Below are 27,922 nucleotides of genomic sequence, written 5' to 3' on the forward strand. Positions count from 1 at the left end.
TCGCTGTGGGGGGAGGGGTGGGTGGAGCTCAGGATCCCTGAGAGGAGACATGGGATGGTAAAAGAGTGAGGATGATGATGACGATGATGATGATGGGAGGTTGACCCAACACGCCGAAGGATGCTGACGGTGAAGGAGGGCAGAGATGACAGCACTGCAACGGGGATGTCGGCCTCGGCATGCTCGCAGACATCCCGCTGGCACGTCAACCAGGGTGCACCGAGACAAAGCTTTCACCGCCGGCCCCCGGGGGCGGAGCTTTTCCTCCAGGGGAGAGGAGAGGGGGGGAGGGAGGGGGAGGTTCACAACAGATCAAATCACGATCCGATTTGAGGGTTTTTTTCTGGGGGAGAAGCGAGAAAGCGGCTTTGACGGGCGGCGTGAAAGCTTTGTTTCCACTCCGGCATCATCAACCAAAAAGCCAGACCAGATCTGAAGGTGTGGGTGGGTGAGGGCGGGGTGGGAGGGGGGTGAGGGGGCGGGAGGGGGGTGTGCTAGTGGTAGAGGCGATTTTTCATCGGTGCACAGCCATTCAAAAGTTAAAAAGAGTCTCTCGGCATAAAAGAGGTAACAACAAAGCACCCTACGTGACGGAGGTGAGTCTGGTATTTTCCAAACCTTGTATGCTACCCTATTCGGGCAGTTCTTCCCTAAGCCGAGGGGGGGCGAGATAACACGTAACAAATTGTACATATCCTTATAGGAAATCCGTCCGCTGTGGAGAAGAACAAGCACATAAAATAAACACGTTCAAAGCAACAAGCTTCAAATCAGACAGTAATCATGAGAGGGAGTCACCTCGGCCACAAACAAGGGGAGGGGGGGGAGGGTTTGGGGGAGGGGTGAGCGGGGGTGGAGGGTGGGGGAGGGAGGGGTCTTACTCCCTCCTCTCTACTGTGTGTGTGTGTGTGTGTGTGTTATTCTCGGGGACATACCAGGCGGCCGGGTCGTACTCGGCCCAAACCCGGATGAACTCATCGAGGTGATGAGGCCCCAGGATGGAGGAGTCCCGGGTCAGGTACTCGAAGTTGTCCATGATGACGGCCACGAACAGGTTCAACATCTGGAACGGATGGCAGACGATTAATTACACACAGACGACGTTCGGTCGGATACAATAAAAATACATCAGTTGAATTTTACGTCCGTTATGAATCCTCCAGTTCAGATTCTGTCCATCACCATCTTTGCTAGTTTGGAGCAGGAAGTGACCATATTTGGACAAGCTGGGGGAGGAGCCAGCGGTGGATCTGACCGATCTGATCGGAAACCTGACGATACTACGTCCCGCCCACCGATAGCTGTAACCTGACTGCACCACAGGCCTGTCAATCAAACAGACACGCCCCCAAAAACAGGTCTTCTTGAATCTTCTTTTCTAATGAATGAGGGGTTATTTTCAGATGGACCTCCAGAAAACTAAGAAGAAGGAGTGACTTTAGCTAACAACACCGAGAGAACTGATGGACACATTTTATTCACTTTGGATTTGATGAGAGAAGTTGAATGGGAGTCTATGGAGCCGGAGGCTTTTTGGAGCCGACCTCTAGTGGCACTCGCTGGTATTGCAGCTGAAGACACTTCTGGATCAGAACCATTTTACAGACCTGAAGCTACGAACTCTTTTATAAACAGTCTGTGATTCATGGAAATAAGCCTTCATATCTCTAATGCTGAATATAAGAGATGTTTCACTTCCATAACACACTTTTAATTGTCAATTTCTGATGTTAAGTGGAGAAATTTTTACTTTAATATAAACTGTATTAGTTATAAAGTCTATAATTAGTATTTTTTTCAATTGTGTAAGTTTTGGTTGTGAATGAGGCATTCATTAAAATAATTTCTTTTTTAGGTTAGGTTAGGTAGTTACTTTAATAATCCCCGAGGGGACATTTTTTTCGCTACAGCGGCATACAGAAGCAATAAGATAATACATTTATTATTTATTTATTGCATTTCTTGACTGTCTGTCTCTCTTCGTCAGCGTTTTGAAGAACTGCTATTTTGTCCCGTTATGACGAGCCTTTTAGAAATATCGCTGTTCATAAATGATGCTGGAAAATCAATACAGCAGCAAACTTCTGGGCTTTTTTGTTTTTTAAGATGCTCCACTCTGGATATTGGAGCTCTGATTTCTTTACGTTATAAAAGCTCCACACTTAAAAAAAACAACAAAGAAAAGACCTTTAGATGCGACTGACCAGGAAGGAGCAGAGGAAGATGAAGGAGACAAAGTAGAAGTAGGCGAAGTCGCTGCCGCACTCCTTCCCCTGAGACCCCGACCGCTCGTCGCAGGCTCGGCGGCTCAAACACGACAACATGATCTCGTGCCACGCCTCCCCGGTGGCGCTCCTGACCGGACAGACGCACGTTTAACCCAAGAGGTCGGCGGCACTGAACAACAAAGCTTTGACCTCGTCAACGGTGATGTCATACGTGATGTCATACGTGATGTAACACCTCCTCTACCTGAACAGCAGCATGAGAGCCTGCAGGAACGTCCGGAAGTTGTTGTGGTGATTGATTGCCGTGTCCTCGTTCAGGTCAATGTTGCCGAACACCTGAAGAAGAAGAAGGAGAAGGAGAAGGAGAAGGAGAAGGAGAAGGAGAAGGAGAAGGAGAAGCAGATGAAGAAGAAGCAGATGAAGAAGAAGGAGCAGAAGAAGAAGAAGGAGAAGGAGAAGGAGAAGGAGAAAAAGAAGAAGAAGAAGAAGAAGAAGAAGAAGGAGCAGAAGAAGAAGAAGGAGAAGGAGAAGGAGAAAAAGAAGAAGAAGAAGAAGAAGAAGAAGAAGAAGAAGAAGAAGAAGAAGAAGAAGAAGAAGAAGAAGAAGAAGAAGAAGAAGAAGAAGAAGAAGAAGAAGAAGAAGAAGAAGAAGAAGAAGAAGAAGGAGAAGAAGGAGCAGAAGAAGGAGAAGGAGAAGAAGAAGGAGCAGAAGAAGAAGGAGAAGGAGAAGGAGAAGAAGAAGAAGAAGAAGAAGGAGGAGGAGAAGGAGAAGAAGAAGAAGAAGTGTTTTCGATTTCTCAGAAATACGTCCCATCGGTTTGATCTCTGTGGTGAATACCTGCATCCCGATGATGGCGTAGATGAAGAAGAGCATGGCGATCAGCAGGCAAACGTACGGCAGAGCCTTCGGGAAGAAAAAAAACCAAAACACGCTAATTATTCATGTTCATGTTTGTGTGTGAGAGTAAATGTGTTTTGTGCCGCCGGCACCTTGAAGGACTGCACGAAGGTCCAGAGCAGGATGCGGATGGTGTAGCCCTGCCGCAGCAGCTTGATGAGGCGCGCCGCCCTGAAGAGCCGCAGGAAGCTGAGGTTCAGCAGGCGGTCCTGTTGGACAGCAGACGCACGTTTTCTGTCACTGCCGCTTTTTTGAATGACTTCATTTCTAGAGATCGGGGGGACGATTTTGTAAAATAGCCCTTAAAAATAAGAAATAAAAAGTTGATTCGACGATCGTTCTTGTTCTTTTTTACCGGCGCCTGTGTTGTAATACGTTACTCCTGTCAGCAGGTGGCAGTAATGCACTTAAAAAGATGCCCGCCAAAAAAACCAAAAAAAAACATAGGAAGAACACGTTGCTAGCAGGAGATGGAAAAGAAAGTTTCCGTGTTTTCTGCTCCAGTTGTTTTGTTTTGTTTCGTGATCGTTTGTCTTTGTACGTTCATACTTAGTTTTTTATATAATCGTTGGTGACCTCGTCACCCATCAGGTACTTTTGAGCAAATAGCTTAAGACACCATTTCTGTCTGAGTTTGAGTTGCCTTTTTATTTTATATCATTTATTTCCAGATTCCAGCTGTCTGGTCCTTTTTATTGGATTAATCTCCAGGTTTTTTTTTCAGTTTCCTTCGTCAATAACGATCAGTGACGGACTAGAAGCCCAATTGCAAATGGCCGCGGAGCTCTTTTACCATCGTAGAGGAGAAAATGTGCTGACTCACCGTAGTCTAGTGACGTTTGGTGCCCGGAGAAACACCGGAGACGACAATCAACAACAAACGTAGAGAGACGGAGAGACGTAGAGACGTGAAGAGGAAGGTGGAGGAGAGAGAACAACAACAGTCATATCGCACAACGTGAACCCAAACGAGCACACACATGTAAATCCGCCGGCCTCTCGGCGGTGCACACGTGTGTGCAGAGTGTAAGTGATGTCGGGATGACGGAGGTTCTTACATTGATTTCGGTCACCAGGATGTCGGTGATGCTTCCCAACACGGTCACGAAGTCGAAGACGTTCCAGGCGTCCTTCAGGTAGTTCTGAGAGGCGACGGGTGGAAAATGATTAGCTTTGTATTTATCTGTCGGGACCTTCGGAGCTCAGAGACTGTTGAACGCGGCGCAGCGATGCACCCGGAGGAAGCAGGAAGCAGGAAACCTAGCTGTTTGATTAGCTGGTATCGAGAGAAGAAAAGCTGTTTTTTGACGTTGTTTGCTGTTTATTAACTTAAGTTTGGCCGTAATTAGCCGTTCGTTAGCTTCGTCAGGTGCTGATGTCGATCAGGAAACGACTCCTGGAACACTTCGTTGCTTCCTGCTGCTCCGGGTGCATCGCTGCGCTGCGTTCAACAGGAACGGACTCTGAACTCGTGACCGTCACCCACCAGCGGGCCGAAGGCGATGATCTTGAGGATGCACTCCAGAGAGAAGAGGGTGGTGAAGACGATGTTGAGGTTCTTCAGCATCGCTTCGTAGAAGTCCGGAGCTCCGTGGAACTGGAAGACAGCGAGTGTGTTCGAATAGTTAACGAACCCGGGAGCTGAAACTGCGTTGTGTCGCCGACGTGGAAACGTTCCTACCTTCATCATGAGCACCACGGTGTTGACGGCGATCATGATCATGATGGAGTACTCGAACGGAGCCGACACCACGAACTTCCACATCCTGTACTGGAAGGACTGCGTGTTCATGGGCATGTAGCGCGTCAGAGGTTTGGCGTTGATGGCGAAGTCGATACAGGCTCTCTGGGAACGAAGAAAAAACAACTGATAACCAAAATGCTGAAAATACATTTGGTCCCGTACACAGGATGCAATACACACATGACCAGTTGGGGGCAGTATGGAGACGGGACGTGATCAGGAACCTGCAAAACTACATGGAAACAGAGTCGGAAAATGATGGAAAAAACAGGGCGTGGGCGGAGCGATTGTCGCCATGTCTATTGTTTACATCAGGAAGTCGTCATGGTATCCTTGTTTCTGTGGTGCGCCCTCTAGTGGAGTCCTCCAGTAACACCACATAAAGTACAGAAAGTATGTGAACGATAACGAATGCGTGGTTTAACTACAAGTAGGTGTTCAGCGTGCATCTGGATATGTCGGTGCGTACTGATGTCTTAATAATGAGCCCTTAAAATAACAATAAAATCCTGCAGCACTGATGTAAAACCAGGTTTTTGTTGGTCAATGTGCCATCGAAGCTCCTGAACAGACTTTTGTAAAGGATATTTGTTCTTATACGCATGCAGAATCATTTAAACATTTAAGCAACTTATTGTAAATTATGTGTCAAATTCAACTCTACCGTTGAGTTTTTCAGTGACAGGAAGAACCTTCCTTGAACTTTTAATCCATCCAGGAAACAAAAAGGACAAAATTAGATAAAACTGAGACACTAATGACAGAATTGTGTAACCGCAACGTAAAACCTCCGAGCTGAACGTTTACCTCGTTCTTCTCCAGGCTGCACTCGGACAGGGCCTTGTCTCCCTGCTCCTGGAAGGTGATGATGATCAGGGCGACAAAGATGTTGACGAAGAAGAACGGGAAGACCACGAAGTAGACCACGTAGAAGATGGACATTTCTATCCGGTAGCCCGGGCTGGGACCCTTGTCCTCAAAGGTGGCGTCAACGGAGTGCTTCAAAACGCTGGCGAGGAGAAACGGAGCGGTCATTCTCATTAAAAAATAATATTAAGAAGCTCATGGAGTTTATATTAAAGTAAAATTTCTCCACTGAACATCAGACATTGACAATTAAAAGTGTGTTATGGAAGTGAAATATCTCTTATATTCAGCATTAGAGATATGAAGGCTTATTTCCATGAATCACAGACTGGATATAAAAGTGTTCGTAGCTTCAGATCTGAAAAATGGTTCCGATCCAGAAGTGACTTAAAGTTGTAATACCAGCGAGTGCCACTAGAGGTCGGATCCAAAAAGCCTCCGGCTCCATAGACTCCCATTCAACTTCTGTCATCAAATCCAAAGTGAATAAAATGTGTCCATCAGTTATCTCGGTGTTGTTAGCTAAAGTCACTCCTTCTTCTTAGTTTTCTGGAGGTCCATCTGAAAATAATCCCTCATTCATTAGAAAAGAAGATTCAAGAAGACCTGTTTTTGGGGGCGTGTCTGTTTGATTGACAGGCCTGTGGTGCAGTAAGCTTAAAGCTATCGGTGGGCGGGACGTAGTATCGTCAGGTTTCCAATCAGATCGGTCAGATCCACCGCTGGCTCCTCCCCCAGCTCGTCCAAATATGGTCACTTCCTGCTCCAAACTGCTCCGAACTAGCAAAGATGGTGACGGACAGAATCTGAACTGGAGGATTCATAACGTTCACAAACCAACGATGACATCACTGCTGGCTGCTGATTGGTTCAAACTGTTTATACGCCAATCGTCAGCAAATTACTTTCAGAACTAAATCCTGAAAGACACCAGCAGGTCCTCAGTCAGGGGGCTCACCAGGGAAACAGGGACAAGGACCCGTCCTGAGACTGAAGGTCTGAAACCGCTCGCATCCTTTACAGCTGTTTTCTTTAATGAGGCCGAAAGAACTACTTCATGAAGCAATATTTTACCGCCTGCAAACATAAACGCTCTCCTGGCGCTCTGCAAGCATCTGAAAAGTGTTGAAATGTGAGGAAAACGATTTCCTCATTCGGCTGCGTCGTAGCGCCGCGGGAGGAATGTGTATATCGGTGGTGCTGATGGAGGAGAAAGTGCTGCTTCACTCTGTCTGACTTCTGACCGGTACGTTAATCCTGACCCCCGAAGACACGGCCGTCCTCCGCTCCAGCAGTTTAATAGAGTCTCATAAAGCTGGAGCAGCATTGAGAAACAGATTAAAGGTCCAATATTGGACACTTCTCCTGCGTTTTATTTGATCTCCTGAAGAAGATATTTCTTTGTGGTTTTAAGTGCTGAAAACCATCTCGGTGTAGTATTTTTTACAGGATGTTCTGTGTCTGCGTCTTTAAAGGGCTTCAACATTAACGGCCCTCTCTTCTGATTGGCTGAATCTTTTACTGAGTAACGCACGTCCAAAGCCAATCACTGGGTTTTTCTTCTTCGGTCTTGTAAGCTCGCTAGTTCCTACGACGAAATAAACCCCCATTTTCTTCTACATAGAAAGTTGGACGTATGACATGAGTTTGTGACATCACAAACTTATAGGAAGTCCAAACGGCACAGCTGCTGATTACTGGCTGTGAAAGATTCTCTGTGGCCACTTTCACAGTATTTATAGCACCTGGAGCTGCCTTATAATAATAATAATTTAAAAAAAACAACTAAAATTATACAATATGGGACCTTTAAAGAAAGAATTGTGGTCATATTTACAAATAAATAAATAAAGACCTGTGGTTTTAATACTCTCTTCATACTTGTCATTTCTGTCCATTTTTGGGTTGAATATCGTCCCAGAAACTCTCAGAAAATCCACCGTGATGTTTTTCCCCCCGTTTGTATTTCCAGTTGGGTTTTCCCACCGGGACGAAGCACTTACGTGGGCCATCCCTCCCCGGTGGAGACGGTGAAGAGCGTCAGGAAGGCCCACAGCACGTTGTCGTAGTGGAACTCGTACTTCCTCCACTCGCGGGTCATCGCGGCCACCTCGTCCTTGTCGTAGTCCAGGAACTGTCCTCTGGAAGACACACGGGAGACGGGAGGGAAGCTGAGCGGGGTCAGACGGGCGAAACACATCACTTATAAAAATACAAATGTAAAAAAAAGGCGGCGGGAGTGTTAGACGGACTTGCAGTCCTTCTCGAGGCCCTTGGACTCGTCGGTGCAGTAGAAGAACTTCCCCTTGAAGAGCTGCACGGCGATGACGGCGAAGATGAACATGAAGAGGATGTAGACGATGAGGATGTTCAGCACGTTCTTCAGAGAGTTGACCACGCAGTCGAACACCGCCTGCAGGCCACGCCCACACAGTCATTTAGGATATATATATATATATTGGTTATAATGAATTAATATAAAAGTATATGGATTACTTTGAAACATTTCACCCAGTCAGGACAGTTCAAAAACAAAAGAGGGGAGAACAAATAAGCTTTCTGTAAACTTTCAGCTCCTCCGACGTGACTTTAGTTTTTTAATAAAATAAAAGGAAATCAAAGTAAAAGAGAAATAAATGAGGAGTTTTAGATTGTTTGCAGGTTTTTACTGCAACCTGGAAATGAAACCTTCATCTGGTGTCTGCTGTTTGTCCTCTTTTCTACCTGCAGTGGAACAGCTGAGCTCATTTTAATTTCTCACCACTTTGATATGAAGCTTGATTATTATGTTTTATGAAGCAGAGCACCACTTATTATTATTATTATTGTTGTTGATAGATCTCAATAAAAGAGATCAAAGCTCACTGAGGGAAATGAACACAGTTTATTACGACTCACAAGAGCAGCAAATGTGGATTCATCCACTGCTGGAAATACTCCCTTCAACAAATGCACTTAATTCCCATTTTGGAAAAGATATATTTGTGTCATTTTTTAAGGATATATTTTCTCAGTTTGAGCCAAAAGTGGAGCATTTTATTTCAGCAGTGTTCACTGTTTTTGGGTCACAATGTTTTCTTTGACTTTAACAATAAGAAGAGTGTTATTTTACGCCTCCTGTTGTGATATTAAAGACGGCCGAGCTGAATAAAGCAGCGAAACATCGCTGCAGCAGAACCTTGAGCTTCGGCAGACGTTTGATGGTCTTCAGCGGCCGGAGAACTCGGAGGACCCTCAGAGACTTGATGGTGCTGATGTCTTTGCCTTTGGTCCCCCTGTGAACAGCGAACACAGTCAGACCACACAGAGTCATCTACAAACAGCAGGCAGCCAATCACATCTGTTTCCATTTTTACTAAGACCGATAAACATCACAAAATAAATATATGATAATAAAAAAACAGTCCAAACTTTCAGAGCAACACGAGGAAACTGACGTCAATGTTACGTTTGTGGGTTAAGTACAGAATTGGAGTCAGGACGCCGAGAGCAGAAATTCCCAAATACAAACCAGCGGTGATGTCATCGTTGGTTTGTGAACGTTATGAAGCCTCCAGTTCAGATTCTGTCCGTCACCATCTTTGCTAGTTCGGAGCAGTTTGGAACAGGAAGTGACCATATTTGGACGAGCTGGGGGAGGAGCCAGCGGTGGATCTGACCGATCTGATTGGAAACCTGACGATACTACGTCCCGCCCACCGATAGCTGTAACCTGACTGCACCACAGGCCCGTAAAAATGTTCCCTTTATTAGTTAGATATTTTTGGAGGCGTGTCTGTTTGATTGACAGGCCTGTGGTGCAGTCAGGTGTCTGCTCTAGGTGGGCGGAGCGTCGTATCGTCGGCTTTCCAATCAGATCGAGTCAGAACCTCCCCCAGCTGACATCAGCTGTTTTTAGCTTATTGAAGACCACATGAGCCGCTGCAATTTTATCTATTTGCTTTCAGTCTTTATGCTAAACTGGGATAACGATGCCCCGCCTCCAGCTCTGTCGTTAACACAGCTAAACAGCTGATCCTTCCACTGTTCAGACTCGCCAGCACTGCTTTACTTTCTCACAACACCCCTGAGCGTCCGGCTAAAAACTTTTAATTGCCAAATGTGTTATTCATCTAATTTGGCTCGTGGCAATAAAAAAAAATGGGTTCAGCAGAATATTCAAACACAGTAAAATACGAACAGCTGGTTCTACAAACATAATACAGCAATAAGTATAAATGCATTGAAGTGTATTTGTGGAGGGTGGAGGGACATGAACTGGAGGACGTAGGACAACATGCATCCACCATCTGGCTGTGAGTCATGTAAATCCTGGTTTACATGAACAAGTTACATGATCTCTGTTTTAGACGCATGCAGTAAGTCAGTTAATTCATTTTTGTCCTGGTTTAAAAAGAGGATTCCCATCTCAACGCATGCAAACACGGTCACACTTGTGCATCAGGGATCTTAATCCAGAAGATGTGTTGGCATCTCTGCGATTACGATCTCAGGGATGAAGATCCGAAGAGAATTCGCCACCTTAAATTTTCACCTTAAAGTTTCCATTTAAGCCATTAAACACAAGAGAAGGTCATCGTGACGATGTTTCCGTCTTCTTTCCAGTCTTTGCGACAAAATAAATGACGCAGTCCTTCGAGCAAAGTCAACTTCCTGACTTTTGTGTAAAAACATTTTGATGAGTGTAGCTGTAAATTAATAAATAAATTACCACTGTGTACGGGAACTGACAATAAAAGTAAAATGTATTATTCCAGTGTCAAAAGTTCGGCACATCAGTGTATAATGTAAACATGTAAAAAGTTAAACCGGAATTTCAAAGTTGGAGACAAATTAGTTGGAAATCAATCATATTCAGTCGAGAGTAGTCTGCAGTTTTAAGCCGCCGGTCATAAAAAGTTCCAAAGACTTGATGAATCATCGAACAAAGTGTGCACTGTTATCCGTTCCAAGTGGGGATGGGGCACGAATTTCAAATATTTGTTATAATCTACAAAATCTATTAGTAAACGCGACTATGGTTCTTCCTTATTTCCCGTTTTCACCGGCGCCAGGTTGTAATGTGTTACTCCCGTCAGAAGGTGGCAGTAATGCACCTAGAAGCCGCCTGCAAATATTCGATTAAAAATCGAAGAGTTACGAGCAAATTTCGAATAGTAGTTTTTGCTTGAAATGCCCATTGCTAGGTCGAAGGCGCCTAATGTTGAACTGGTCTGTATAAATGTAAAACAATAGAGGTAGCTAAGTGAAGAATACAAAAATAGAAAAACGGAGCTTAACGGAGTTCAAACTCTGCCTGAGTACCAGAACACGTCACCGGCAGACGTTAGTGTACCCAGGACTCCCCGGGGAGCAGCAACTAAGTGGATATCCTCATGTCCGTAATGAAATTGGAAACAGGATCAAGTGAAAACACAAGTACAGAGTATAGAAATACCGTGAATTCATAGAGCGAGCGTTCTCCTGTGAGCTGGGGATTTAGAAAAGATGGAAACGCAGTTGAATACTGAGCAAAAGGCTCCGAAATCCTTTCAACAGAGGAGATAAGCCCCCAAAATCCCCCTGATGTATCTGGAGTTCTTTAAAGTCGAACAGAAAGCTTTAAATATTGTCGGCATGTAGCTTGATAGACACCTCGAGGAGCCTAAACGCCTCAAATGGAAGCTATCGTCAGATGCTACTATTTACCGAAGTTCCCTAAACGCCTCACATGCAAGCTATCGTTAGACGCTACTATTTACCAAAGTTCCCTAAACGCCTCACATGCAAGCAATTACGGGATCTCTAAAGGGCCTCACAAGCTGTCGGTAGATGCTAGCTATGCTGCACAAAGAGAAACCTGCGGTTGCTACAGCAACGCTCAGACTTGTACGAGGGCAAAAAGGAGTTTGAAAAGAGTGAAATGTGGCGTTTAAGTGTCAGATTTAAGTGTGATTATATCTACGAGGTGCCTTCGATTTTTGCCTTATGAAGGTCGATAGACCAAAACGCTTTGTCTCCTACGAGTCTATATATCCAGAAAGGAATAATAAGGAGCTCTGCAGGCTATTTCAAAGCCCCCAAAGAAACCTGGACTCACACTTTGAGGACCGATGTGACGTCTCTTTACTGAGGTAACCACATGCACTCCCTCCCATGCTCTGATGCACATTAGTCTCAGCATGCGTTCACAGTGACAGAAGGGGTCAGTGTTTTGTTTTATTTAGACACTTCACACAGTTACGATGAGGACTAAGGGAACAAACCACGGAAGATTTTTCTGATAGCTTTCAAAGAATACGCCTCCAACTACCCAGATGTGGTGAGAGAGCGGGAGAAAAAAGGAGGTTTCGATTCATTATTAAAAAGGGAGTCTAGAAAAGCGGCAAAAAGTCGGTCAAATGATAATGAGGACATCTGGCTGAAGAGGCCACAACTGTTCATCATTTTTTCTGGAAAAGGAGAACAGCGAGCTGAAGAATCACTTTCAACTGTCTCAATACGAGTCTATTTTTAACTCCGTTACAAAAATCCTATTCTTAAAGCTCCCCATTTCACACTCAAGTCTGCATTTACTTCACATTTCTCTGTCAACAATTATATAAAGTGGAAAAGTAAAATCAGTTCATCCGGTCACTCGGATAGAAATAAAAAAAATTTAAAAATGGATATTCAGTGAAAAAAAGGCCCAAAGTTTGCTTGACTTGGTTGTCGAACACAAAAGAAAAATATGAAGAGACTTCAAAATCTTTAAATCACAGGTTTCATTCCAAAATGCAAAATAAACAACATGTTTACATTTGCTCATCAAAAATACCAAACTAGGTCATTTAAATAAAGTCAATGGAAAATATGGCATTTTTGGGAAGAAACAGCTAAAAAGCTGTTTGGTAGGTTTAGAGGCAGGTTTCAGTTTGAAAGCTCTCAGACAAAGTCGTGGTAAAAAAAGAAATTTAAAAAAAAAAAGGCATCTAAGTGGCTAAAATATGGATTTAATATTTTCAAATATGAAGCTGATCTGAGTATAAAGAAGAATGGTAGTTAGAGAGGGTTGATTAGAAGAGGGGGGTGGGTGGGTGTGGGAGGGGTTAATGGGGGGAGGAGGGGTTAAGGGGTCGGCATAGGAGGGGTTCCCCACCTGGTCACACCTTGTTGCGATCTACTTGGGGGAAAACAGTGGTAAAACAAGGTACAGCACATTTATGGATGCTTCAAAAACACACAAACAAAATAAAACAATGTTTGCATCAAACGACAAGAACGTCGTCTCTATTCATAAAAACACGTTAAAAATGTTTTTGATATATTTTGGTTGGTAGTAGACAAACTGGGTGAGTAGATCCCAGTGAAATAATACAAAATAAATAATAATAATAATAATAACAGGCTCCATAATGGGTTTAATTACTGGAAATAATCGGTCACTGAAATAACACACAAATTAAGACATTATTACTATTATTATTATTATTATTATTATTACAACAGCCGTTGTTCTGTAAGTGCTACAACATCTGAGTCTCAGCCAAAACATTAAAATTAAAAAAATAGCAAATGCCAACAAAAAAAAAGAGCCTAGATTTTCTAAATAAAGATACTAATAATTAGAAATAAAACAAATATCATACGAGCCCTGAAAATGATCACGAGCATCTGAAGCCGGCATCAAAATGCACCAAAAACAGATGCAGTTGAGAGATTAACACTCGAGAGGCTCCATGTCGGTGAGATGACGGAGGAACAGGTTTTTATTCCATGAAATGGACGGCAGGCAGAGCGATTCATGCACGGTGAGCGAGAGGGTGAGTGACAGCTGTCAATCAAACGGGGACTCGATATCTGCCGATACGAGACGACCTGGAGACGGAAAGCCTTTGCAATATAGTTCGTTTGGGTTTTAATTGAACCTTTTAGCAATTTAGAGTCCGATCCACTGAGATCCATAGTGTCCGATATCAACAAACAAATCAGACTGATGGAATATTTAGAGGAAAGAAAGAAAGAAATAAGAGGAACGGGAAAAAATGTGAAAACATTTCTATGAAAATATATTTCGGGTGAAAATCAATCCATTATTTGAACTGAAAAAGTCTGTTTTTATTTCACGTCTAAGTTTTTCAACACAAAATAACTAACTAGCCTCACTAGCTGTAGCTAACTAGCTAATTAGCTGAAACAGCCTTCAGTTGACTTTCTAATGCTTCAAGTGGACTCGTTTTAAAATTAGAATACGTGAAGAAGGTCTTGAACATTTATATATTTGACTACTTTATATTTTGAAACTTTAATGTGATGTTCAGCAAACTATCTTTAAAATGAGAATATTTTCACAGAATCTTAAACGTTAATTTCTGAGCTGAAATGACTAAATTAGCTGTAGTTAGTTAGTAAAGTTAGACTAAGGCTAGCTTAATGTTTAAAATGTTCTTTTTTGTCTTTCTTTATTTTTGTTTGCCAGAGTTTTAATTTTCTGCATGTTTGAGTTAAGCATCGTGTTAGCTTCACGCACAGCGTCTTTCCTTTGTTTTCTTGTGTTAAAACAACCTTTTCTATGACATTGGTTAGTTAATTAAAATGAATTTCTTTTAGTTAAGCCAGGTCATAAAAAGTTGTGAAACAATTTTCTTTTTGGGGTTTTTAAATGTTTAAAACATGAATAAATAAAATTGCCTCATGTGCTAGTGCCACTGCTAATGGTTAGCCAGTTAGCTTTATTTCATGAAGTCTGATTTTATTTAATAATTGAACACTCGGTCTACGCAGTATTATCTATGAATTTATAACTCATGAGAAAAGTATTCACAAATGCTGTTCATCAAACCATATCGATATATCCCCACCGACGGTACGATGGGGGGGAGGTGGGGGGAACGGTGTGTGAATGGAGATGACAGTATGGTCATTGAACACCTGCAGTTAGCAGCACACACGTCTAACAGTCTCTAAATGTGATGTGCATGCTGGGATCACAGGAGGAGGTCGATATTCCCTGAGACCCGCTCGCGCCCTCCGGCAGCCGCTCGCTCCTTAGATTAGCGATCCGCTGAATTAATAATGGAGGAACGTGAAATTGATGGTATCGTTCCGGTCCGAGCTGAGCTGCCGCGGCGGCGAGGCAAAGGAGCGGCGTGATGAACGCGCCTCCTTGAAAAGAGGCCCGGGAGGAGATAAGGATGATGATGATGATGATGAACGTGGAGGAGGAGGAGGAGGAAGAGGAGGAACCTTTTCACCAAGCAACACCGGGGTTTCAAGTACAGGATGATGTCGAGATGGACGACTCGTCCTCACAAGTAATTTCACCTCATGTTCTGCACGTCTGGCAGTTTTTCAAAGGGAAAAATACACTTCAATAAATCAGTGATTTATTCACAGGAAAGAATCTCGTGAAGACTGACAGCTGCTGCGATGAAAAAATATTTAAATGTTCAGTTTGGGGAACGTAGCAGGAGAATATGAGACATTTTGACCTGAGAAAGATTTTTGCATCCAGATCAATTATATTTATAACACAAAAGGGGAAAATTATTTGCTTCATTTTTTTCGTTTTTAATTTCCCTGCAGAATATAACTTATCTGAGTGCAAAATGTTCAAACGCCGTCTTAAAATTCTGACATTAAAATAATTCTGTACGGTCGTCAGAGCTGCTTCTTGGAGCTCCGACACGCTTTTCTTTTATGAATCTGCTGCAATTCAGAACTAATGTTCCTGACAGAAACAGGCGTGATGTAGTTCCAGACTGAATATGGGGAGAAATTACTCGTATGTTTCTCTCTCACATACATGAAGTGACACAGACGGGCAACACGAGAGAGGTAGAGGAGGCATTACCCCATGAAGCTCCTGCCAAACGATCCCGGGACAGAAACAGGGAGAGGAACATGAAAATAAACACACAGCATAACACACACACACACACACACACACACACACACACACACACACACACACACACACACACACACACACACACACACACACACACACACACACACACACACACACACACCTGGCTCTTTCAGGATTCATTAAGGATTTTAGTTCCACCTCTAATCTGCTTTTCCTCTTCAGGTTTAGTTTACAAATATTAACAACAAGGAAATGAGCACAGCGATTAGCGGCATGTGAAACCCCGAAAAAAAAAAAAGAAGAGTCCCAGCTTATAACAGATAAACCAGAAAATCCTCTCATCTCATTCACGCACATTTAAAACAGCAGGAAATCACAAGATATCAAAGACAACAACGTCAATATGGTAGAAAACACAACACATATATAAAACAGCATACTGATGACTTTGTGTAGTAACTCTTGTTCTATGAAGACAGGGTTTAGAGCCACGGGGGGGAGGGGGGGTTCACTAACTACCGGATGGACCTGGTTTTTTAAACATGATTTTTTTTTTCTAATGAATATTTGGCAGACGGTCCCAAAAAAATCGTGACTCATTCTCGTCCAAAATCTGCGGATTAAAGATTGACGACACACAAAAAAACGCAGCTTGTTTTATTCTTTTAAAAAGGAAAAAGGAAGGAAAGTCGGCGAACTTACGAAAATGCAAAAGCCACCAGCGCCCCACTGACCACTATGAAGTCCAGGATGTTCCACAGGTCTCTGAAGTAGGAACCAGGATGGAGCAGCAGGCCCAGATCCACCATCTGAACCCGGGACACCAAACATCTGTTTAGTCTCAGCTGCTTTTATTCGAGGAAATTAGATTTATTTCATATAATTGATTAGGACACAGAACATATGTTTTCAGGCCCGAGTTTTACACGAGGTCCAAAAGAAAGTCGTACCTTGATCAACATCAGCGCCTGAGTTCAGCACGTTAACGTGACCGCCGGTACGTGAAACATTTGGGATTTCACTGCAGACCTTTTTGGAAACAGGAAATCTTCAACACACCCGCTTACAGCCCAAAGTGTTCCTGAGCCCATGCAGTGATTTCCACTGAGTCAAACTCTTTAAATGGTCAACAGAGAAACTTGAAATGTTTCAGAAAGTTTTCTGCTTCATAGTTTTGACTTCTTGTCCTTTTGAATGATTGTTAGGCCACGCCCTGAAAAATTTCACCTGTCCCTCGTTGACCTTCTCTTTACTTGTGTATTTTTTTTCCCACGAGCTCTTCGTCCCTCTTTGTGAGTTTGTTTCTGTTACCAGTTGGTTGCTGCGTCTTTTTGAAACTCCTTTTAAGAGTCTCTGCTGAACATTTTCAGAGTTTGACCTCAGTTTGACCTCAGTTTCAGGTCGGCGGTGAAATCACAAATGTTTCACGTTACCAGCGGCCATGTTAACGTGCTGCGTTCAGGAACAGACCTTCTATAACACTTTGCGTGGTGATTATTGGTTATCATATAATATAACTGTGGTTAATATCTGCTGACGATTAATTGACACAAATTATTCAAGTAAGCAAAACCTTTCAGACCAAATTACTGTTTGAAGAAAGAGAACTAGTTGAAATATTGTGAAAGACGCTGATTTATGGGACAGTAGGGAGGATTGTGAATAAAGGGACGGTGATGCAGCCTTGATATCACTGAGTGTCCTCCAACATCCATCACCATCGTACTCTCCGTAAGTAGGAAATGTGATGAGTCAGCAGCTCACTTCTGATGGATTATAATCCAACGTACAGTCGTCGCAGCTTCCTGGAACTTTTATTGCACTTTTTAATTTAGAAAAAAAAAGTTGTGATGGAAGATGTGAAGTTGTCGTTTCTTACCTTGATCACCATTTCAAAAGTGAAAACGCCGGTGAAGGCGTAGTCCAGGTATCTGAGCACCTGTGAAAGAGACACGACAACAGAGTGGAGAGTAAATATAGAAAAAGAAACGTGACGATTCTGAAGTAATTCTACGAGTTAACGTCGGCTGGAAGTTGTGTGTGTTCCACGTTTCAGACGATTCGATTTAGACGATCAGAAAATAAAAAAATATCCGTGTTTTCGTTACCAAAGTTAACGTTGAAGTAAAAACTGACTTCTCTCAGCTTTATGTGTGTGTGTGTGTGTGTGTGTGTGTGTGTGTGTGTGTGTGTGTGTGTGTGTGTGTGTGTGTGTGTGTGTGTGTGTGTGTGTGTGTGTGTGTGTGTGTGTGTGTGTGTGTGTGTGTGTGTGTGTGCGTTTAGTATCTCTCTCACATTGTTGCGGGGGGCGTTGGTCCAGACGGGGTCCTCTGCTGCCAGGGCGATGCTGCTCATCGCTATGACGACCAGGATGGACATCTCAAAGTACCGCAGAGTGACGATGTAGTGACACAAGCGCCTCACCCTGAGGACGGGAGGACAGACAGACTGAGGCGGTGAGGAAGCGCTGGACACTGATAGGACAACAGGGACCGTGTGGCGGCGGCGGACTCACGGATTGGTCTGTCCGAACATGAACATGGAGCTGTAGGGCAGGATGGGTCTGGGTCCGGTCTGACCGAGGTCCTCCAGCGTCTTCTCGGTCATGTTCACTGGGAGGACAGACGAGCAGACGGGTTTCATCTCACACCTGCTGGGACTCATCTGGGAATTGTTGACTTGTTTGGTTGCTCTTTAAATTATTTATAAATCAGATATGCCGAAATTCTTTTCTATAAAAAGGCCATTTTAAGTGGAGGGACAAACGCGGGCCAAAAATATGTTTAAATTATGTCAAATAGATTTCTTTTCTTTTTCTTTTTTTTTTTTTTTACAGAAAGTTACGATTCTAAATCTAAAATAAAATTACAGAATAATTAAATTTGGTATTTTAACTATTTTGCCAAAATTGGTGTCAAAAAGTGTCACCATTTTTTTTTGCTAGATGTGACGAAGACTCACCAACAGCAGACAACTTTTATTGGCTAAAACTAAAACTAATGAAATGACTGAATGTGTGTGATGATGGGACTCGTAGAGATTTGATTGGTGAGTGGAGGCGTACAACATTCGTTCTCCTGTTTACTTAGTTGATCCTATATTCTGCTCCATTTCTCATCCCTTTAAAACTTGAATTATGTGAGGAGAGTTCAGACACGAATATTAATCCCTCATAAATAGACAAATCCATCTAAAACCTACAGCCGGACCTGCTTCTGTGCAATCTACTTCCAGCGGAGCTTTAGGCTGTAAGGTAGAATATCTCTGACATTATTAATATTTATATGAATATTGACATCTGATGTGTTTTGTTTTGTCTCCTGTGGTGCTCGTGATTCTAATAATAATGTCAGATTCAACAACGTTAAACAAACATGAATGAAACTGGTGCTGACTCTGTATGAGGGTGGTCTCTCCGGGTGGGGAGGTGATGGTGACGGGGGGGATGTGGACGGAGGACTGGCCTGTCCGTCTGTCGTTCCTCTCGTTGTCCGAGTCCTCGGCGTGGTCCGGAGGCTCGCTGGTACCCCCGGAGCCCTGCTGGGGGGAGATGGCCAAGGACTCCCCCTCCGAGTCACCGAACCTGTGAGGGAGCAGCTTAGTTATTAATAAACAGTAGATTCTCATCTCCTGCTGGCGGCCCGGGGGGGTAAACAGAGAGAGCTGCTTGGAACAGTCGCTGAGGCTGCTGGATGGTTTTACACACCAGCAGAAACACCAGCTAATACTGCAGGACGAAGACATGAGCAGCAGATAGTTTACACCTTTGTCAATGATTTTACCTTCGTTTGGCTTCAGTGGTGCCCAAAATGGCCATAAACTGGATATAAAAGTGTTTCCAGGTCTGAAAAATGAGGCCTTAAGCTGCAATACCAGCGAGTGCCACTAGAGGTCGGCTCCAAAAAGCCTCCGGCTCCATAGACTCCCATTCAACTTCTCTCATCAAATCCAAAGTGAATAAAATGTGTCCATCAGTTATCTCGGTGTTGTTAGCTAAAGTCACTCCTTCTTCTTAGTTTTCTGGAGGTCCATCTGAAAATAATCCCTCATTCATTAGAAAAGAAGATTCAAGAAGACCTGTTTTTGGGGGCGTGTCTGTTTGATTGACAGGCCTGTGGTGCTGCCACATGTCCAGATCATTTATTTGTATTACTGTTTTTTATCCCGTGTTTGTCATTAAAGACTTCTAAAGTCAGAGTTCAGAGAGTGATGACGATGATGATGAAGGTGTGTACCTGTGACCGTGGGTCTTCTCCCTCTCGTTGGCCTCCTCTCCCTCCACCGTCGACGGTCCTCTGGACCCATGAGTAAGCTGTCTCCTCCTCTCCCCGTTGGCTCCGTTGGAGTTCCTGTCTCCGTCCCTGTTGGACGAGCGTCCGTCTTTGTGGCGGGACCTCCTCTCGCCCCTCCCGCCGCTGTTCACCGTCCCGTTACCCCCCCGGGACTGCCGGTGCGAGTGATGGTGGCGGTGCTCCTTCTCGCCCGGGACCCCCCCGCCTTCCCCGCTGTCCTCCACCGACCTCTGTCGGTGCTTCCTGCCTCCCTCTCGGCTGCGGGACCTCTCGTTCTTGCCCTCTTTGCCCCGGCTGCCGTCGTGGTCTTTGGAGCGGCTGTGGTGGACGTGCTGCCGCCCGGCGTCCCCGTTGTCGTTGGCCTCCTCTTTGGTTCTGGCCCGGTCCCGGTGGCGGTGGTGGCGCCGGAGCTGGTGAGGGGCGGCGGAGGAAGGAGGAGGGGGAGGAGGAGGAGGAGGTTCGGCGGCGGTCTCGGCCTCCTCGGGCATGCCGGGCTTGTGGTGGTGGTGATGGTGCTGGTGGCCGGCGCCCGTCGCGGGTCCGTCGCGGGGCTCGACGACCAGCGGCCGGTCCAGGTGGGTCATCATGTCGGGCCGGATGTGGAGGGCCGAGGACACGTGGACACGCTCCTCCGGCTCCAGCTCGCTGTACAGCGCATCGCAGCTGGCCCGGTTCTGCCTCCTCAGCTGGTTGGCTCTCTGCTCCCACACCGACATCGCCTTCAGCGACTTCTGCTGCTCCTTACTGGGGAGGAGACGCAGACGTACGCTGGTAACCGGAGCATCGACGGCACGACATCAAACACCGAGTGAACTATCAACTCAACCTTCTGCTTTCACGTCTCAACAGTTTATCATTTCCAATAAAAAACACAGACATTCAATATGTAGTTTATGTTTCACGGCACATAAACCCAGACGTATATTTCCTTTTACGTCTCGTGATGACACACAGTCCCGACATGCTGAGTGATTTGCAGTATGACCGAGGTGCAATGGAGCTTTCAGACATCACTAGTTCCATTTAATCGCAGTGCGAGGGGCGATCATAAAGTTCAGACTGTTCCTGAATGCAGCAGGAAGTATTGAGAGTGTCGTGTCTTGATCGACGTCATCACTGAGTTCAGCACGTTAACGTGACCGCTGGTAACATGAAACATTTGTGATTTCACCGCCGACCTTTTGGAAACAGGAAATCTTCAACACGCATGCTTACAGCCCAAAGTGTTCCTGAGCCCATGCAGTGATTTCCACTGAGTCAAATCTCTGGAGATGGTCAACAGAGAAACTCGAAATGCTTCAGAAAGTCTAACGGCGATGAAGGAACGAGCCGGGCGAGTTGTTCTGAGTGACGTTCAACGCTTCAAGAGGGGGCGGAGCTTCACTGTCCAAACAAATTTGACCCCAAAAATCGGATGTTTCTCTGCTCCAGTTGAAATCACAAACGTTTCACGTCACCAGCGGTCACGTTAACGTGTGCTGATGTCGATCAGGAGACGACACTCTGACTACTTCCTGGTGAAGGTCGTTGCTTCCTGCTGCTCCGGGTGCATCGCTGCGCTGCGTTCAACAGGAACCGTCCCCCGGTTACTTTACGATCGCACCTCGTTCACTGCTCATCCTGAAGGAAGGCCAAGCGTGGCTCCACCCCCACCATGCTCTGACACGTCTGTGCGTGGCTCTTTTGAAATGACTGAACGCATGCACGTTTTCCGTCATCTGATTTTTACAAATCTGCGAGACGATAACTTCGTCCCGTGTTCTTAACGCTCCGTCGTCCTTCCTTCGAGCTCCTGCTAACAGCTGGATGGACGACATGGAACCGGATGGAGCGTGTGCATGACGAGAATTATGAGGTCTTGCTTTTCAAGAATGTAAATAATGACAACATGATTGATTTATGTATGTTTTTTTTTTTTTTATGGCATTATTGATCAGCTCGCCAGCAGGCGGCTGGGTTTTTACCTCAGGTACTGATGGACTGGAGTGCAGACATAACTCCTACAGACACATAGAAGGGAGCCACATTGAAACAAACAGGGAGAGAAGGAACTTCAGAGGGACAGAAACAAGGGTACAGACACACAAAAGCACAAAGGAGGCGAAATAAGCTTCAGAAAAACCAACACGGGGAGAAAACACGGACAGCCGAGATGTAAAAATGACACAAAAAGCCAAAAGAAATAGTTTTTTGCTAAAAGGAAGCAGGAAAATAAATATATCTCACTGTTTTGGAGGCGGGGCTAATGATACAAACATGTCATCAATTAGTCAGACTGGCTGATAGATTTAGGTTAAAATGTTTTGAACTAAGAACAGCTGTGATGTCAGGGATGCAAAAGATTATTGTTATTAAAAGTGCAATTAACGATATCAAGAGCTTTTGGTTTGTATCGTTAGCGATATGCTAAGTTTGAGGATGCTATCGACTTTATCTCGTTGGACTGACGCTTGAAGCGGGTGAAGTGCACTTCGAGCTCAGAGGAGAAATCCTGTCATGTCTCTTTATATATAAACTTATCAAGTGTGCACAAATTAATTAAATCATACGAAATGCTATCTCATGCCATCTCAGTTAAAATAATTTAAGCTATAATACGATGCTTTCAAATGTTCCCGGTTGTTTCCGGTGACAGTTTCAGGGAACTAACGGCCGTCATGTTCTTCATCTGCGAAGGTCGACGTCGACACGGCGGCAAAAAAAACACAAAACATCTTCGCAATTTACAAAATGAGCTGCACATATACAAGATGCACACATGCACGAGAATAAAACAACGATATCTTGAGACCTACGGGTCGCAGACAGAGGTCAGTGAAACATAACGATCACCAACACAGACACTCATCGATCAACAGGTGTGTGTGGGGGGGGGGGGGGGGGGGCGCAACACAGATGTTAATACCGAAAAACGACACGGAGGAGCTGCCATGTTGTTTTTGGACAATTCACACGACAGGATGACGGGAGGGGATGAACAACGGAGGAGGTCAGAGTTCACAGCATCAGGGGGGAGGGGGTGATGGCGGAGAGGGGGGAGGAGTTGAAAAGTTGTAACGGAGAAGTAATAACTCACAGTGAGTTAACGCTGCAGATGGATGAGCTGCTAGAGTGCGCGTTACCTCGACTGCGTGTTAGAAAACTGCACATGCACAAAACAAAAAATGGGGGGGGGGGGGGGGGGAAGGGGAGGGGAGACATCATATAGGATGAAGTCAGAGAAACAGTCACAGTCTCCTCTGTGTGTGTGTGTGTGTGTGTGTGTGTGTGTGTGTGTGTGTGTGTGTGTGTGTGTGTGTGTGTGTGTGTGTGTGTGTGTGTGTGTGTGTGTGTGTGTGTGTGTGTGTGTGTGTGTGTGTGTGTGTGTGTGTGTCCGGAGGATCAGAAAACACAAAAGACTGAACCAGGAAAAAAAAAAAAAAAGTTCTGGACATTTTCAGCTGATCACAAACATTCGAAAGAAGAAAAAAAACACCGTTTTAAATCTCAGTTTCTTGATTAATAAACATGTGAAATGAAACTTTTTTAATGCACAAATGTTACAACTTAACATTAACTTCCGTCCATCCGACTGTTGCTCAAGTTCGTGGTTGTCGATGATGTGCACACGCAAAAAAGTCAATATAGTGTGTATCTAAATATGCCGAGCTGTAGCTCCTCTGAATTAGAAAAAGTTCGTGCTTCATGCAGAAAGTAAATCTAATCAGGGCATTAAACGATGCTGCAGAGGTCCTGCGTGTCTTTTTACAGTAATTACATCCAAAATAATTTTCACAAAAACCCGGGAAGAACATGAATAGAAAGCCGACTTACGCGCTGATGGAAATGTTAGCGGCCGACATGGGGCTGACCTCCTTTACCTCCTTGGCCTTCTGGAGAGCGAGCTTCTTGTTGATGGCCTCCTCTTGCTCCTCTTCATCCTGGACAGCGTGTGCACAGAAACATCCATGCAGACAAACATACACACAGCGACGGCCTTTCGGTTCTGCAGCTTTATTTCTTTTAATATGCTTTCTGCATGTTCAGAGACGGGCTTTTATTTTATCATTTTAACTCTCTGCTTCTTCATAAAGTTTAGTACGATGTCCATTTCCACAGCGATAATTCCATGAATGCTTTCTCTTTATTTCCGTTCACTATTTCCTGTTTGGGATCCCCGTTGAGCTGAAACTAAACATTTCCTGCCGCAGACTCTTCACAATAAAAGCCTCCTTCAAGGCTACTACGTGAGACTTTCTCGTTATTTTACGAGGCCATAATATCATTTTATTGATTTCCTTTCATTTTTATGAAGAAGCACCTGGTGGCGATCATTTTTTTGAACTATGACTAAAAAGCTCAGAAGAGTTTTTGTTTGTTGGACTTTTTTACACTGAAAACAGTCGATTGGAAACTTCTGGTTCTGAACAGAAAGCGAGAAACTATTGTTACGATCTTCAAATGATTTTACACTGTTTGAATTTTTTAGCCTTTTGTGTTTTAAAATCATGTTTAGTTTGTGAGATTGAATTCAGAACCGGTCGCTGCCTGCAGAATTAACCCTCACCGGCCTGTTTAAAGAGGTTCAGATAAGTTCTTCTGTGGTGAGGAACCAACAGCTTCCACTTCATAATGTGGGGGACAGTATTATGAAGCCAATAAACCAAGTCGCCCTCGTATCCTGTCAATATTCACTGCGTTATAAAGAGCGAGGGGATAAAAAGGGGCCGCGGGGGATTCGTCTCCAAGTGATGGATGCTGTCGAGGGAGGAGGAGGGGGGGGCTGCCTCCTAAAGCTGTAAAAATAAATACTGTACCTTGGTGAGCTCCTGGGCGTTCGCGAGGTTATCGACAGCGATGGCCAAGAACACGTTGAGGAGCGTGTCTGGTTATTGGTGGTGTCAGGAAAAGATCAAGGGATTGATAAAAAAAAAAAAAACACCCAATCAATATTTAGCTGTTCTGGGGGGAGGAGGAGGGGGGGGGTCAATGAGGCAGGATACAGTTTCCGAAGAGGGTGAGGACGATGAAATAGATGGAGGAGAACATCCCCCCGCGCACACCGCCCTGCGACTCGATGCCGTGGTACATGACGGCGTTCCAGTCCTCCCCGGTGAGGATCTGTGGGGGGGGGGGGACCGGGGGGGGCGGAGGAGGAGGAGGAGGAGGAGGAGGAGGAGGAGGAGGAGGAGGAGAAGGGAAACTTTTTTTTTTTTTTAAACAGTACGGAGTTGACCTTTACCTGGAACACGGTGAGGATGGCCGCCGGGAACGTGTCGAAGTTGGTCGTCGGCGTTTCGTCTTCGAAATTAAACCTAAAAAAATACAAAAAAACATGTTTATTTCTTCTGGAAACGGAAGAGTCGCGCTGATACTGACATTTTATTATTGACATTTAATTCTCCCGTCTGTCTACTGGAACCTAATCATCCCCCCCCAATGTAAGGGACGCACATGGAGGAGGTGGGAACGGCCTTCTCCATTCGGTAGCTGTACGTCTCCCCGAGATCTAACCAATCAGGAAGACTTTCTCAACGTTCACTTAACATCATCATCATTTTCATTTCAACTCCACGAGGTTTTCTTTCTGTTAAAAGGGAGTTTTTCCTTCCAACTGTCGGAGTTCTTTGTTTTTTTTCCAGGTTCTTCACACGTTCAGACAACAGTTTTTATTTTTATTTTTATTCCATCATGTTCCCAGGTTTTCAAGACGCGGTGAACATCTGCACACGAATGAATAAACGTGTCAACGTCAACGAGGCTTAAATATAGTCCAGAAATAGATCTACTATTCATTGATTCTGTCAATGCTGTTTTAAAAAAAAATCTTTGTTACCACAATTTCCATCATACGTGTGGTGGTGGTGATGTAAACAAGAAATTTCGTGTTGCCATGGTGACAATGAGCATAGCTTATTTTGGGCGAGTTTTCTGAAGGCCTGGATTTCTTATCTACTGGCAACTTCCTGTTTGTAGTAATTGGAAAAGCAACGACTGAAGAAAAACGTGACAAGACCGAACGACACGTTAAATTCATCCTCTTCCTTCTTTTTCTTGTTTTATCATCCGTTTGTTTGTTCGTGTGCTTGTTTGTTTGTCCCTCGCATATCTCGACAACCGTTCGTCCCATCTGCTTCAAACTTGGTGAGCGTATTGTCGGCGACCCGACGCCGCGCGTCGTCCAATTTGGTGCCATTTGAACATGCGACACGTTTAATATTAACAAACTGTCTGGAGAACAAATAACTCACTGGCCACCGAACAGCTGCATGCCCAGCAGAGCGAAGACCACGATGAAGAGGAAGAGCAGGAAGAGCAGGCTGATGATGGACTTCATGGAGTTGAGCAGGGAGACCACCAGGTTTCTCAGAGAGTTCCAGTACCTGCACACAACACACACGTATGAACACACGCTACATGTATGTTCTGACCAGCACGCAGACGCACACGCTCCCGACGACTCACTTGGTGACTTTGAAGATCCTGAGCAGCCTCAGCGCTCGCAGGACGCTGATCCCGAACGAGGCGCCGGGTTTGATGGCGGCCCAGATCACCTCGAAGATGCTGCCGATGATCACCTGCGGAAAGAGTCGGGTAAATCCAGCGGGGGGGAGGTGGGGCGACACCAACGCGTCGCCGGCCCCCCGAATCGTGTCACAAACTCACCCCGAAGTCAAAACAGTTGAAGGAGGAGTGGAAGTAGTTCTGGGGTCCGAGGCCGTACATCTTCATGGACATCTCAGCCAGGAAGAGGCCCAGGAACACAAACTCAGCCAGGTCTGAACAGGAGGAAACAAAAACAAAGAAAAACCACACAGATGGACGTCGGAGGGTTAAAACGGTCTCCGGAGATGCTGCCTGTTCAGCTGCAGCCACGGCAAACACAACGAGGCCGTTGTTTGAGGGAAGAGCTGCCGGTGAGACGTCCGTTCGCTCACATGTGTGTTTATGAAATGACACGACAACACGGCGGTTTAAATCTATTTGATCAGAGCAGACAATTAGCAGGAATTAGCAACGCACGTACAAAGAAAGCAGGTGCACGGAAAAACCAATTAGTCACAATAATTAACACAAATTCAAGCAATATTCACGGCAATTATTCTGCATCAAAAAGGTCTAGAGCCGACGTTCTGCTGGAGATAATTGGACACACGGTAAAACAGCCATAATGAGCCTCATTAAGTGGAGGCCAGCCGGTACTCACACAGAGCGTAGGTGAGCCACTCGGGCTGGTCGTAGTGGACGATGGCCACGCACAGCGTGTTGAGGCCGACCAGACACAACACGGTCCAGTAGAAGCTCTGAGACTTCACCAGGCGGCGGATGGTGAAGCGGATCCTCTTCTCTTTCCTCCGGAAGTAGGACGAGTTCTCGTTCTTGATGCTGGCCCGGGCGAACGGCGACCCCGGGGGGGCTAGTTGGGACCAAACACACAACACGGCGGTAAAGCTGCTGAGTCTGGAACAAGGGGGTGAGGGGAGGGGAGGGGTGGGGGGAAGGGTGGGGTGGGGTGAAGGTGGGGGGCTTTACTCTAGAGAGGTGACTTCCACCGACCCGGAGGACCAGCGGTGGGAAGAACCACAGAACTGGAACATAATTAACGTCTCAGCAGAAGCTTTTTCATGTCCTGACGAGCGTTAACTGTGATGGAACCAAAGCGAAGCCCTCGGCTGTCCCGCCCCCATCTATCCCCCACCCCAAGCTCCACCCCCCCACCCCATTTAGTCCAGACTATATTAAACCCCTCTGTAACTTAAATTAAACCCAAATGTCAAGTGGGACTGGACACAAAAGAGACGGAGAAAAATGGTTCCATTAGAATTTCATTAGAAGTGCAGGAAGACTCGACTCATCATCTCCTGATCTATTTTAATACAGAACCTCTGACTCACTCCAGGATCACTGGTTCACACAGATACTCATCCATCCATCATCCATCCATCCATCATCATCCATCCATCCATCCATCATCCATCCATCATCCATCCATCCATCCATCCATCCATCATCCATCCATCATCCATCCATCCCTCCATCATCCATCCATCATCCATCCATCAATCATTCATCATCCATCCATCCA

At 45.0% G+C, this 27,922-nt stretch overlaps 1 protein-coding gene across 1 annotated transcript in view; it reads right to left on the reverse strand.

The window, feature by feature from the left end:
* cacna1ba (calcium channel, voltage-dependent, N type, alpha 1B subunit, a) overlaps positions 1 to 27,922 on the reverse strand; it is a 77,952-nt gene that overhangs the window by 13,611 nt on the left and 36,419 nt on the right. The window contains exons 11-39 of the mRNA XM_069720072.1: positions 27,044 to 27,253; positions 26,503 to 26,615; positions 26,302 to 26,414; positions 26,088 to 26,219; positions 25,079 to 25,151; positions 24,840 to 24,957; positions 24,654 to 24,721; positions 23,671 to 23,777; positions 22,934 to 22,999; positions 21,822 to 21,857; positions 19,801 to 20,601; positions 18,961 to 19,148; positions 18,081 to 18,177; positions 17,861 to 17,990; positions 17,445 to 17,504; positions 16,268 to 16,374; positions 12,854 to 12,874; positions 8,915 to 9,011; positions 7,989 to 8,149; positions 7,740 to 7,877; positions 5,677 to 5,878; positions 4,807 to 4,971; positions 4,612 to 4,722; positions 4,184 to 4,267; positions 3,218 to 3,334; positions 3,066 to 3,131; positions 2,473 to 2,564; positions 2,205 to 2,355; positions 936 to 1,063 (exon numbers count right to left, since the gene is read on the reverse strand). Coding sequence (XP_069576173.1) covers positions 936 to 1,063; positions 2,205 to 2,355; positions 2,473 to 2,564; positions 3,066 to 3,131; positions 3,218 to 3,334; positions 4,184 to 4,267; positions 4,612 to 4,722; positions 4,807 to 4,971; positions 5,677 to 5,878; positions 7,740 to 7,877; positions 7,989 to 8,149; positions 8,915 to 9,011; positions 12,854 to 12,874; positions 16,268 to 16,374; positions 17,445 to 17,504; positions 17,861 to 17,990; positions 18,081 to 18,177; positions 18,961 to 19,148; positions 19,801 to 20,601; positions 21,822 to 21,857; positions 22,934 to 22,999; positions 23,671 to 23,777; positions 24,654 to 24,721; positions 24,840 to 24,957; positions 25,079 to 25,151; positions 26,088 to 26,219; positions 26,302 to 26,414; positions 26,503 to 26,615; positions 27,044 to 27,253 — 3,952 coding nt within the window. The remainder of the gene's footprint in view (positions 1 to 935; positions 1,064 to 2,204; positions 2,356 to 2,472; positions 2,565 to 3,065; positions 3,132 to 3,217; positions 3,335 to 4,183; positions 4,268 to 4,611; positions 4,723 to 4,806; positions 4,972 to 5,676; positions 5,879 to 7,739; positions 7,878 to 7,988; positions 8,150 to 8,914; positions 9,012 to 12,853; positions 12,875 to 16,267; positions 16,375 to 17,444; positions 17,505 to 17,860; positions 17,991 to 18,080; positions 18,178 to 18,960; positions 19,149 to 19,800; positions 20,602 to 21,821; positions 21,858 to 22,933; positions 23,000 to 23,670; positions 23,778 to 24,653; positions 24,722 to 24,839; positions 24,958 to 25,078; positions 25,152 to 26,087; positions 26,220 to 26,301; positions 26,415 to 26,502; positions 26,616 to 27,043; positions 27,254 to 27,922) is intronic.

Source organism: Brachyistius frenatus, unplaced genomic scaffold (assembly GCF_029030835.1).
Source record: "Brachyistius frenatus isolate BFR_SWC_R1_liver_20210118 unplaced genomic scaffold, ASM2903083v1 Contig_231, whole genome shotgun sequence".
NCBI classification, from domain to species: Eukaryota; Metazoa; Chordata; class Actinopteri; family Embiotocidae; genus Brachyistius; species Brachyistius frenatus.